This window comes from Sturnira hondurensis, unplaced genomic scaffold (assembly GCF_014824575.4).
Source record: "Sturnira hondurensis isolate 20B ecotype Veracruz unplaced genomic scaffold, ASM1482457v3 Scaffold0001872, whole genome shotgun sequence".
Classification (NCBI taxonomy): domain Eukaryota; kingdom Metazoa; phylum Chordata; class Mammalia; order Chiroptera; family Phyllostomidae; genus Sturnira; species Sturnira hondurensis.
Genome location: NW_028074503.1, coordinates 1,558,996 through 1,572,509, shown reverse-complemented (window position 1 = coordinate 1,572,509; position 13,514 = coordinate 1,558,996). Strand labels below are relative to the sequence as shown.

The window sequence follows — 13,514 nt, the reverse complement described above, 5'->3', positions numbered from 1 at the left end:
TTGCATTGTTTTTAGGCCAAACTGATGCCAAGCCTTGCTACTTTTATTGCTGAAGTGATCCTAATACATACATGATGCACACCTATCAAGTGGAGGCCAAAAGACTGTCGGCAGCAGCTTTTATAGATCTGTTTTGTATCTATGCTTTCTCCTGCTCTTTCCCCCCCATCCTTTCCTATGATGTCCCTGTCAAACAGGGAATTGGGAAAGGATCTGAACTGAAAGGAATCCAATACAATGACTGAATTCCTAACCCCTGGCCCTACCATCTCCCTTTGCATCCCAGAAGCTTGTGACAGGGCAGACGATGGTTTGCTGTTGCTGCTCTATCTGCCAGGAAGGCCTCGCTCTCCCTGATTACGTGTGTTTTACATGTCAGAGAGCAAATGAAGGGAATGGAGAGCCAGGAGCTCTGCACAGACTGCAGTCTGGACCACTTGAAGCAGTTCTTTGAAGGCCCCCATGAGCACTCACAACTCTCTGGGCAGAGCTGGGGGAGCTAAGGAAAGTGCAGCAAGGACCTAGGAATCTTCTCTGCCAAAAAGACGGAATGCCAAAAACAAAGTGTTTGACTTTGATTTAAATTCTAGGAGATATTTACTAAGAACAAGGTGTTTGATCCAGGCTAGTTAGAAAGGCTTTTTTAATTTGAGCCAGATTTATTATGTAGATAATTATGAAAAGCCTGTAATAGTCTGCAATTTGAAGATGAGACCTCACATCTTCAGAATGACAGCCCATATAACGTCTGTCCTGAAGGCCGATTTCCTGCTTTCGGTCTGAGGTGACATTACCCAGGTTTTGTTTGGGAATCATAGCAGCAGCCTCCTGAGTTGACACATATTCATTAAGGCCTCCATTGAAAGGGGTAACAACACTGTCTCCTCTTCTTTGTTGCATTTTTTCTAGCAGCTTGTCCAGGTCATCACCTATTACAAAATAAAGCAAAGATAAGAAGACTACAAGGGATGATGTGTTTTCATCAGTCTCCAAGTAGGGCAGTTAAGCTGGGTTCTGATCAAGACTTGTCAGTTGGACTTCCGCCAAGATGGAGGAATAGGTGGAAACACTGTGCCTTCTCCCACAACCAAATTTGAACACAACAAAGTTTTGGAGAACTAGGACACACCCAAAGACCAGAAAACGGAATTATACGGAAGTCCGACAGCTACGAACCGTTCAACGGGGACGGTAAGAGAGGCGGAGCCAGCAGCGGAGCTGGGTCGGGCAGGACAGACCTAGGCGGGCAGGCAGCCCGGAACCAGTCGGGGTGTGGGGCAGACTGACCAAGGTCGCACATTCGCGCACAGTGAGACGGACCACGCAGGCCCCAGGGGGCAAACCCAGTGGTGGAGGGCTGACAGCAGTGGCACACTCGCGTGCAGTGGAATGAAACACGTGGGCCTGGTGACGGTGGTGGCTGCGGTGCCAGTGGGGATTTCGGCAGCAGGCGGCAGAGGGAAGCCATTGTCCCTCTTTGACCCCGCCCCCACATACAATGTCACAACCCAGCGACTGAGTTGCCCTGCTCTGGTGAAAACCTAGGGCTCCGTTCCTGCTACTTAACAGGCATGAACAGCCCAAAAGATGGCACAAGAAGAACTCAAAGTCCCAGAGCCAATAACTCTAAGCAACCAACAGACTGCCAGCCTCTCAGAAGCCCAATTTAAGACACTATTTATCAGGATGCTCACAGAATTGGTAGATTACAGTCACAAATTAGAGGGACATATGAAGGCTAAACTAATTGAAATGAAGGGAGATGCACAGGAAACCAATAGCAATGGAAAGGAAACTGGGACTCAAATCAGTGGAATGGACCAGAAGGAAGAACAAAACATCCGACCAGAAAGGAATGAAGAAATGAGAATTCAAAACAATGAGGAGAGGCTTAGGAACCTCCAGGACATCTTTAAACGTTCCAACATCCGGATTATAGGGGTACCAGAAGGGGGAAAGAAACAGCCACGAGTGGAACACTTATTTGAACAAATAATAAAGGAGAACTTCCCCAGTCTGGCAAAGGAAATAGACTTCCAGGAAATCCAGGAAGCTCAGAGAGTGCCAAAGAAGTTGGACCCAAGAAGGAACACACCAAGGCACATCATAATTACATTAGCCAAGACCAAAATGAAGGAGAGAATCCTAGAAGCATCAAGGGATAAGGGGACAGTCACCTACAAAGGAGTACCCATCAGACTGTCAGCGGATTTCTCAAAAGAGACCTTACAGGCAAGAAGGGGCTGGAAAGAAGTATTCCAAGTCATGAAATCCAAAGACCTACAGCCAAGATTGCTTTATCCAGCAAAACTTTCATTTAGAATGGAAGGACAGATAAAGTGCTTCTCAGATAAGGTCAAGTTCAAGGAGTTCATCATCACCAAGCCCTTATTATATGAAATGCTAAAGGGACTTATATAAGAAAAAGAAGATGAAAAATATGAACAGTGAAAGGACAGCAAACACACAGTTATTAACAACCACACCTAAAACAAAAGCAAACCAAGAGGACAGCTAGATCAGGAGTGGAACCATAGAAATGAAGAACACATGGAGGGTTAGAAACAGGGGAGTGGGAGGAGGAGAAGGGGGGAGAAGGCACAGAAAATAGCATAGATGGTAGGTAGAAAATAGGTAGTGGGGAGGGTGAGAATAGTGGGGGAAATATAGAATCCAAAGAACTTGAGACACGTGGTTATAAACTAAGGGGGGGAGAATAGTGGGGAAGGGAGTGTGTGGGTGGAGGGGAATGAAGGGGGGGAATAGAACAACTGTAATGGTATAATCAATAAAATATATTTTAAAAAAAAAGACTTGTCAGTCAGCCAGCTTTTCAAGTCTGAGTTTACACCTGGCCATCCCTGCAGCAGAGCCTCCACAGCCGGAGCTACCCTCCTGTATATCATGCTTATACTTCACATGCTTTCACATGTTGAATCCCTCTTGACCTCCATAATACTAAGGCAGGAAGGATGGGATCATTATATCTCCATTTGACATATCAAAAAACTGAGATCCGGGGAGAGAGATTCTTGCCCGAGGTCAGACAACAAAGTATTGGCTGAGCTGAGGCCTCCCATTTACTCCTGTGCCTTCCTCTGGACCCCTTTGCTGTGTCAGTCACAATATACTGAGGATAAACCACTCCAAATGGAGGGAGGATGAACGGAGCTCAGCAGGCAGCTTCAGTACTGAATTGATTTCCTTGACAGGCAAAGATTTAAGTTCAGAAATCACACAGCCAGGGTTGGCAGTGTGGCTAAGTCTTACAACCACTCACCTAATGATGTGGTTTTGAAATGCGATGCCAGGAAACTGACCTTTCCTGTGATGAGCTCATAACTTATTTCTTTTAAAAACTCACTTGTGGTGAGCATGCTCTCCGCCAGAGCTCTGGACTGATGCTGACCTGAAGAACAGAGGAGGGAAGATGATGGGCCAGTGAACAAATGTTCACTGCTGCATGATTTACAACAGCAAAAACTACAGTACAGAATAATAGGATTTTGGTTTAAAAAATTATGGCACAATAAAAGACAGAAAACAAACAGCATTTGAAATGACAATTCTAAACATAAGATGTTTATATAATATGATGTTAGGTGATCAAAGGAAAAGATGATATATTTCTAACAGTGAACACATACCATACCCGTGTTTAAAGACTAGAGAGGAATGTGAAAAACCTTTAAAAATTGTGTTTGCTTGGTTATAATCTGTCTTAAAAATATTAACTTACATTGTTAAGTTGATTTTACAAATGAAAATGAAAAAAACACCCTAATGTATTACACTTGTTGAAAGAGACATATATCATATAGACAGATGGGCAGGCAGGTTTTCTCAAAGTCAGGGTGCTCGGGCCTCTTTGGTAGGAAGAGCTGAGAGCCACTAACTAGAGAAGAAAAGCAAAATTTAGTCCAAATGGCTACTTGACTGGTGCCTGATAGAAAAATCAGCACAAGAAACAAACAAACAAAAAGTACATTTTGTAATGAATTAACTTTCTAAACCTTTTACAGAGAGTCAGCATTAGCCTCCTCAGGGAGGAGGCGAACAAACATGAGCCAAGTTCCTGGCGAGTTTGATTAACTGGCTTAGGCCACCTGTGGCAGTGGCCTCATCACATGCTAGAGTGGTAACATTTCAAAAACTTTTTAAGGACAGAAGTTACATGAGACAAGGGTATCTGTTACGAGGGTAGGCTTTGAAATAATGCTCCCACAACCAGCTGACAAGGACACCAGCCAAAGTAAGGGCTACAAAAATCTGATCTGAGGGGGAAATGAAAAAAATTAGGAGGAAGAACCCAAGTGGGAGCATTTAACCAGAGATTACTTGCATGAATGCCTGAAACACCCCATAGATATTTTTCAAATGAACAAATGATTAAACAAATGGATTTTTAAAAAACAAGAAATATTACTCACCTAATACTACCACACAAAATTCATTTCCTCTTATTTTCGATGCACAAATTGCCACCACGTAATCTGGTAGCCTTTGATAGTGTCTGATTTCACTGAGAGTCCTCAATGTCTCTGAAATGCCCTCCGCCAAAGAGTTTTGGGTCACAATCACATGAACCAAGTCTTGAGATACGCTGGCAATTAATCTAGCAAGCCAGGGGAGTTGTCCTGGGGACACAGGTGCACACTGAGCACCCATCTGCAGGGCTCTCTCTCTCAGAGTAAACTCCTGCATAGCTTTCAGCATAATTTGCTCAAATTCTTCCCTGAGAGGTATCTGATCAGGACCTAAATTGAAGAGAATTACAGCTAGAATTTTTAAAAAATCACAGCTAGAAAAGAAAGACATGTATCAGTGTGCAGTCCTTCTAAGCCCACCATACATACTCAAACTGGCAAATAAGCTTTTTCCTGTAGTGGCCACAAGTTTAGAGCTCCACTAACCATTTTCCATTGTGAAATTACCATATTTTTCAGACTATAAGATGCACTTTTCTCCCCCACCCCAAATTTGGGAAGAATAATGGTTGTTAATGCTCTTGTTGATTTCTGTTTACATTTACATTGGTGAAATATTGTTATTTATGTAACTAAATATTTTACTCCATTTTTTGCTTCAAAAATTTTCCCCCTATTTTCTGCTTCTAAAACCTAGGTAAGTCTTATGGTCTGAAAATACTACCTTCTCTCTTCTCTTTCTGCCTCAATAGTTGTTATTTTTTTAAATGTAGATTTCTGTTCTCCTTTATTCTAATCTTGGTATCTTTAAAAGAAGTGGTACAGAGACACAGTATTAATTCCACTGTATGCCTTAGGAGATTCTCCCAAAGTGACATATTGCCTGGCCTATTAACTTAGCATTGTAGAAATGGTCAATGACTAATGAAATAAGAAGTTAACCTACTGGCTTACTATAATCAATCTTGGAGTGCACTCAGTTTTCATTGGATTCATAGGTACTATGTAAAACACTTTCATGTATTGCCTCTATACCAAATTTTGAGAATACTGTCCACAGGAAAATTAAGTTTAAATATTTTCATTCCCAATTTATATTTAGGCAGCCTCACACTTTCCCCAGCTAGAACATGCTCTCACCACCTGGTTATTCCCAGTATTCTGGGTGGTTAAGTATGGTATGTAGCCCTCTCTTCCAGCCGTGATTGTGGCTAAGCTTCTACAGGTGACCTGTGGCCTCTAGAATTAGGGGGATTTTGTTTCTCTTATTCTCTTTAGAAACTCAATCAGTCTTTAGGACAAAATAAGCAAGTCAATGTTTGGCATCCAAGTGACACAAATGAATTCCTACATTTAGTTTAAATTAAAACCAGTGAAACTATGGTCAGTTCTACTGTTTAGTCTTTTTTTTTTTCCTGTGTGGACCTGAGATTTGAAACTTGGGCTCCAGTAAACAGATACAGACTTCTCAGAGTCTGAGATCTGAGATCAAGCAATAGTCTCAGAAGTCAGCACTAAAAGCCCCTTGCAAAAGAATACAGGGATAAGGGGCTTCTGTATGGGAAGGAGGCACCTTGAGCAGGTTAGAAACCTTTCCTTCTTCTAATAGGGGTAGAAGTGGCCTCCCTGGCCTTTACTCATCTTCTCTGGGGAAGTAAGAAAATGAAGGTTTAGTAATGTTTTTAGGATAAGAAAAATTAAATAAAATATTATACATTTTAATATTACACAGGTTTTCTAGGACTGGCTGGAGGCCAGAGGAAGGAAGCAGAATGAAATCCTGACAGACAGATTTTTCTCTTCTGTACACGGAAAGAAAGCCAGAAAATTGCAATGCTGACATATTTATGTGTTTTATGTCCTCCCCAATTACTTGCCAGAGGGACATGGATGCCTTCTTATCATCTGGGAGCCATCAGGGCATCCAATCTTCCTTTGGCTTTCTCAAATTAGCACCATGGTTAGTGATCTCTAGGTACACACTTGGTAGTGAATTCAAAGTGGATAGATTCGCTCTGACTGTATGAGATGAAAGGAAGGTGGTCGTCCATTTAAAGCTTTCTTCCATCAGAAAAAATGACAGCTCAGAAGACGTGACTGACCATCTCCAACTTCCCTACTGCTTCTCACAGACAACCTGAAGGCTCAGAGGCCTGATTAATAGGTATGCCCATAAGACCTACCCCAAACCATGACTGAGTAGCATGCTCTATTAGGCAGCATAATTAGTTCCAAATATAAAGGCATTCTGAGAAAATAAAAATCATTGAACATGTTCATAGCATGTTCTTGTGCCATGTTCCCCATGGCCTTAAAATCACTTTTTATAGACTTTTGACTGAATTGGGAAAGTCAAGTTAGGAATTGGGAAATAGAATAATGTATCAACGTTTAAATGAGGTAAGAGACTTCTTAAGAGAAAAATGCTGTGCTTCCAATCATTTCCCATCATTTCTTTCATTTTCAGTCTTTACAGCTAAATTGCAGGAGCCTTTTCTCTACTTTTTCCAAACTTGATAACAGTAATTTGCCCCTTGAAGTGCTGATCTCCAGTAACTCAGCTGAGCTCAGGCGTCAGCTCTGATGGCTTTTCAGATAGAACTGCCTTAATAGGAAAAGACAAAGTTCCACCAGACTCAGAGCCATCTAAGAATCTCTGGATTTGCTGATTTCATTATCTACTTCAAAAGATTTTCAGATTGTGAAATAACAGAGATTTTTTTTTTAAAGGAACTGTAGTTGAAAGGCCTGTTCCTTCTGAAGAATCTTGCTTTTCTTGTATTGTTACCTCCGGGTAACTGAACCATCAAAATTTTAGACCTGTCCTTTTAGAAATTTAGATTTACTTTTTAAAAATGTCTACCCATATAATCTACTCATATAATCTATAGCATATGGAAAAATATGTTTTTTCTGAAGGAAAAATATTTTTAATGACTACAGAAGAGTTAGCTATTGATGAGAAGCAATGTCCCAACACACAAAATTTAGATTTAGAAAATAGCTATTCACGTGCACATTAAGAGACATAATTAACTGGCTACAAGTAAAACTCTGGAGAGAACTGATCCTTCAGGGCAGAGAACAATTTTATCTAATTGAAAGGATATTTTTCTATTTTTAAAGATTAGAGTTTACTTATTTAAGGGAAGACATTTTGTTTTGACCATTCAGTTCATTTGATTAACATAGACTTTGATTTTTTAACTGTTAAAAATGCTGTACTGATTGGCTTGGTTTGCATTTGCTGTATGTCCTGTTTTACTGACTCTGGATATATCTAAAGCTCATTTTAGATCTTGGAATACAGTCAAAAGTCTATACATAAAAATGAAAAATTATGACATCAAATGAGTTGCACACATAAGGTAGTTTTTATACTTTTATTACCCACTAATAAGCATGATTCGCATGTCCTAGGTTTATCATGAAAGTGGCTCATAAGCTATCTGAAGTCCTGCAAGTTTCAAAAGCCCATGTCAAAGCAGATCTTCAGGCTTTCACTGCACCAACAGTCACAGCCACGAATGCTAGCTGATACTTCAAACAGTGAATCTGGCCTGCTGAAGCCTTTTTAAAAATTAACATTGTTGAGCCCAGAGTTTTTATTATTCAACATCAAAATATTTTTAAATGTGAAAAATTCACAAGAGGAGTATAGATAAAAAATTTTTAGGTGTAATTTTACACCCTGAACATCTTCCTAAGTAAATAAGTGGCTCGAAGTCCTAGAGTGAGTGTATAATTAGGCTGCATATTAGATGACCTACTGCAGTTTGCAAAATAAAGGACATTACAATGTAAATAATGCTGAATCACTATGGTATTGTCAAAGCACCTGCATAAACCCACTGTAGGTCTCTGAGGAAATATCAAATACGGGAAGTGAAGGGTTCATGACCTACGTATCCCCTTTACCCTAAAGCTTAGAGAGGCTTCTAAGGAGGTCTAGTTACTACCTCAATGAAGGAAAGCTACATCAAAGAGGTGTAGCTGGAGAAGAAAAAAAATGGGAATAGGGACAGTGGATTAATGAGAGAAAAAAGCTAAGTGGAAAACTGAAAAAATAATTGTTAGTGGCTACATTTGCATTTTACATGGTAGCTACACTTTTCAGAAAGGTGACTTGGCCAAGGAGGGATGCCTGTGGCACAGCTCTTTGAGTCTCTGTCATTACTTTGGACACCTTAGGTCCATCATGAGACTGCCCACTAGGTGGAGCAATTGATCTCTTCTAGGACTCAAAGAAGCAAAGCAAGGTATGTTAACTGAAATTGGGGGAAAAAAGAAGGGAAATAGTCAAGTGATGGAAAGGGAATAAAATAAATAGAAAAGAAATGGAGGAGAGGAAAGTCAAAAAGAACTGAAAGAAAAGAATATTAGAAATGAAAGAGGGAAAGTTAAAGATAGGCAGATGGATGAATGTGAGAAAGGAAAAAATTATATTACAAAAATGAATAAAAATCGTCACCATCAAATGATTCTTGAAAATAACTTACCCAGCCGCACAAGATACTGTATTGTCAGAAGAATCATATTTTCCACACTCAGCAGTTGGCTGCCAGTCAACCCTAATTGTTCCAAATCTTTGTTTTCCAACTGTGGAATCTTGTAGCAATTCACCAGCAGAGGACTCACAACAATGTCACCAACATTTCCATAGAAATAGGGTAAAGTGCCATAGCCTGCCCCAACAGAAGCAGGTTAATAAAGTTCAATATTTCATCCTGAGGTCAAATCAGGTCCACTCGCTCAACCAGGATAAAAAATGCTTAAGAAAGTTCCCTGCCCTCTGAGATGGTTACCATACAAATCACTCAATACAGCAATCCCAGGGAATTCACTCAGGTGCTCCAAATTCTACCCTTATATACATCAGATAAACAGGAAGCAAAATACTCAAAAATTATACTATTGCTGTTTTCCACAGAAGGAACATGTTAATATTCTATCTCAGTTAAGAAGGCTTGATGAGAAAGTTTGCAAAACATCTATCTTTTGCGAAACAGCAATAATAAAATATTTTTCCGTAAATTCCTGATTATGTTTGTGTTCAGATAAGTCAGGAAAGAAACAAACTATAATAACATGTTTTACTTTCTAAGGTTTTCTTTAAAAACTTTTTAACCTAAACTCACTGATCAACAGCAATATTCTAGCTGTTGCAGGTCCTTGGGAGGTTCTACTCCTTTTGTTTTCTTAGCTATTTTTATGCTCTCTTCCTAATGTCAATAAAAGCCTCAAAATTACCTTAGAAGTAAATAGCACAAAAATATGTTAAAATTATAACATTTTGGTGGTATGCCTGGGAGGACAGTCCCTCTGTGAGTTTTTCTAAAGCGCAGACACCAAAGTGTCCCCATGTTCTATATCTTTCCAAGGCTTAGTTGCACTATGCATGCAACTCAGATGCTCAATAAACACTTCCTGGCTGCCCTGACCAGTATGGCTTAGTTGTTTGAGCCATTCTGCAAAGCCAAAGGTCACTGATTCAATTCCCGGCCAGGGCACATACCTGGGATGCAGGCATAGTTCCCAGTTGGGGCATGAGCAAGAGGCAACTGATAGATGTTTCTCTCACACATTAACGTTTCTTTCCCTCTCTTTCTTTTTCCTTTCCCCTCTCTCTAAAATAATTAAATTAAAAAATTAAAAAACAGTTCCTGATATATGGAATTTAAATAACTGGGATTTCCCCCAGTGGCTATGGGTCTAGGATCAGTGGATAGGGAAGCCTGATAAAGCAAAAGGCTTGAAAGAAAACCATTCCTATCAGTTGTGTCAGTAGCCTCCAGCCAATGGCAAGAAACAGATAACATTTCACGTAGACATACCCTGAAGACCGAGTGGCGCTTAAACACCCTATCTGTTAAACCCCAAAGACTAGACTTAGTCTGGTCGGTCAGGGCAGTCAGGAAGTGTTTATTGAGCATCTGAGTTGCATGCATAGTGCAACTAAGCCTTGGAAAGATATAGAATATGGGGACACTTTGGTGTCTGCGCTTTAGAAAAACTCACAGAGGGACTGTCCTCCCAGGCACACCACCAAAACGTTATAATTTTAACATATTTTTGTGCTATTTACTTCTAAGTCTAGACCTTCTGGTCTAGATGAGCCCCCAAATGAGGAGACTCTTGAATGGGTATGAAAGGCACTAAATTAGTCTTAGAATCTAGGGACCCCCAAATTTTTACACCTCCACTTACAGACAGCTTGGAAAGACTCTGACTCCTTAAAGATAATGATTTACAGATGCTTCCTCATAGTTCAGATCTGCAACTCTGGGACCTCTTGGTTCTCCTTAGTGGGGCCTATTAGGTGGCTCAGCTTGTTTCTTTTCTCTGTGGTTGGCTCCTTTTGACTGAAATATCCCCTTCCCTATTTCAACCACTCTTGATCCCACTTCAGGATCTAGCTGAAACATCATCTCTGAGAAGTCTTCACAGACCTTCTTTCAGGCAGAGTTAAGCTGCCTTTCCTCTGAGCTCTTGTAGTTCTTGGCTGTGAACCTCTACCAGCTCACGTATCACAGAGTCGTAGTGGTTATTCACATGACAGACTGCCTCACTAAACAGTGCATCTTGTGGGCCAAAAGACTGGGCTTTATTCCAAACTTCTAGTCACATGTTTAGTACAGCATGGAGCTGACCAATAAAGTTGAAAAAATCAGCAATTGGATAAATAAATATATTCATGAACACATGAATAAATGCACAAACAAGGCAATGGAGAAACACTCTTAGATTCCAGTGGACACAGGCAATTTGAAATTCCTTTGTCTTACCTATCAGAATTACTGGTCTAACTCCTGAGTTACTCAGCAGGTTTTCAGGAACAATTACAGTTTCTCCTGCAGGAATGGGTCGAGGCTGTAAAATTCCAGTTAATGACGTCTTTGGAACTGGGGCAGAGAGAAGGGACTCTGAAAAAAAGTTGTTTAACAAGGATTAGCCCTAAAAGCTAAAGGCAATACATTTGAAATCAATTCAGTGTTAGTAACTTTTAATATGAAAGTTTTAGAAGTCTAATGGTTTGTTGTTGTTTTTTTCCACTAAAGCAATTCATGTTTGTTGTGCAAAATTAGAAATAAGAAAAACAAAAGGAAAAAAGTTCAACCATTATCACATCGTCTGGAGATAACTACTATTTAGCATTTTTGGTAATTTTTCCACATGTATTCTGTTTTGTATTTTGTCCTTCCCCACCAGAATATCAAGACATATCTTCTCATTATAAAGAACTTGAAAGTATAGAAAAGTGTGAAGGATCAACTCATCGTTAATTAGTATTATCCATAGGCAACCACAGAAACATATTGGCATAATTCTTTGTGTATATATCTATATCTCTCTTTTAAATTATTTATTTAAACAAACAAATTTTAAAAGAACTAGATCTGTGTCTTAGGGTTGTTATTTTCGCACTTGTCTGTGTTTAGTACAGCAAGGTAAATGAACATTTGAACATTTTATCATAGGCATCGAATGACCACAGTTTGAGTTAAAGAAGAACCAGTTGGTTTTTCAGGATCCTAGTCACAGACTGAACCATCCAGGCCAGAAATAATAAGTATGGATCACATAAGGTACCAGATCATTGGAGGGCACGTCTAATACCACTGCTGGCAAGGCAAGTTCATTTGTGTCCTAGAATGCTGGGTTGATAACATTATGCCCTATGTAAAGAATAGCTTATCAGTCCTGGCTGGTGTAGCTCAGTAGATTGAGTGTGGGCTGTGAGCCAAAGGGTTGCAGTTTGATTCCCAGTCAGGGTACATGCCTGGGTTGCAGGCCAAGTCCCCAGTGGGGGACACATGGGAGGCAACCACACATTGATGTTTTCTCCCATTCTTTTTCCTTCCCTTCCCCTCTCTCTAAAAATAAATAAGTAAATATTTAAAAATATATTTAAAAAAAGAATAGCTTATCAATACAATGCCTAAAACAAAGCCAGATGATAAATTAAGATCTGTTGTGACAGCACATGTGCCTCTAGTGAAGGTAATTGTGGTGGGGACAAATATTAGCTACTATCAATATCCATACCTAATATTGGACATAAGGCTGGTTAAAGAAATTTATCTTAAAGGATTCAGGGAAAGAACAAAAGGGTGGGCTGAGATGGGAGTAAAAGTCAGAAAACTGTACTTGAACAACAATTAAATAAATTTTTTAAAAAGAGAACAAGAGTAGCAGATACCTCTGCTAATTCAATAAAGCTTAAAACACATCATCTGTTGAAATCTTACCAGTTCTTGAAAGAGGCCGAACTGTAGGAGCAGGTACAACTAAACCAGGTTGGGGGACAGGTGACCCAGGGTACCAACCCCGGTGTCGTTTCTTTGGTGGCCCAGAAAAGAACATGGTAGCTGAAGGCAAAAAGAAACATGAGCCTTGTCCTTAGCAATGGAAGAAAGGAAAGAAACTAAAGAAACACAGAACCTTGAATTTGATTAAGAAAAGTCACACTAACAATACCATTTAATATCTTTATGCTGTTCTACAATTTACAGTTTTGCTCAGATTATTTCATTTCATTCTATCAATATCCCTGTGAGGTTGCAAGACAAGTACATGATTATACCCTTTTTGTAGATGGTAAAAGGAAGGCTCAGATTTATCTAGAGTCACAATACAGAGGAACTTTGAACACTGTTCTTTGGTTAGCAAAGCCCATGGTGTTTCAAGACACTTTCTTATACATAGATTTCAATGTTATTTCCTAGATAAGTGCTCATCTTGTAGAATCACCAAATTAGTTCATCATTATTGCTCATACCAATCAGAATCTTTCAAAACTGTGTGTGAAGCTAAGGAAAAACTGAAAGTATGCTGTCAGATAATTCATCATTTCAAACTCTGTAGCACTTCTTCCATAATTAAGTTGCATAATTTCAAAACTCTAAGATGAGTATTGTACCTTGGTCTCCCGATGCATAGCTAGTTCTTGGTGAAAAAGAGAAATTCCCTGGGCGGGCTGGAGTGGAGCTAGATGTACTGCTCTTCCCTCCATGGCTAGTATTTCCATTAGCAGCATCTGTAGGACACAAGAGGATCCACTCAGAGCAGAGACTAGGCAGGAAGGAC

At 39.8% G+C, this 13,514-nt stretch overlaps 1 protein-coding gene across 1 annotated transcript in view; it reads right to left on the bottom strand.

Annotated features, from left to right (window-relative positions):
• The window catches only part of GREB1L (GREB1 like retinoic acid receptor coactivator), a 282,213-nt gene that overhangs the window by 63,221 nt on the left and 205,478 nt on the right, over positions 1 to 13,514 (bottom strand). Inside the window, exons 10-16 of the mRNA XM_037031689.1 lie at positions 13,348 to 13,464; positions 12,677 to 12,796; positions 11,213 to 11,350; positions 8,927 to 9,112; positions 4,431 to 4,757; positions 3,281 to 3,409; positions 795 to 929 (exon numbers count right to left, since the gene is read on the bottom strand). Of these exons, the coding sequence (XP_036887584.1) occupies positions 795 to 929; positions 3,281 to 3,409; positions 4,431 to 4,757; positions 8,927 to 9,112; positions 11,213 to 11,350; positions 12,677 to 12,796; positions 13,348 to 13,464 (1,152 nt within the window). The remainder of the gene's footprint in view (positions 1 to 794; positions 930 to 3,280; positions 3,410 to 4,430; positions 4,758 to 8,926; positions 9,113 to 11,212; positions 11,351 to 12,676; positions 12,797 to 13,347; positions 13,465 to 13,514) is intronic.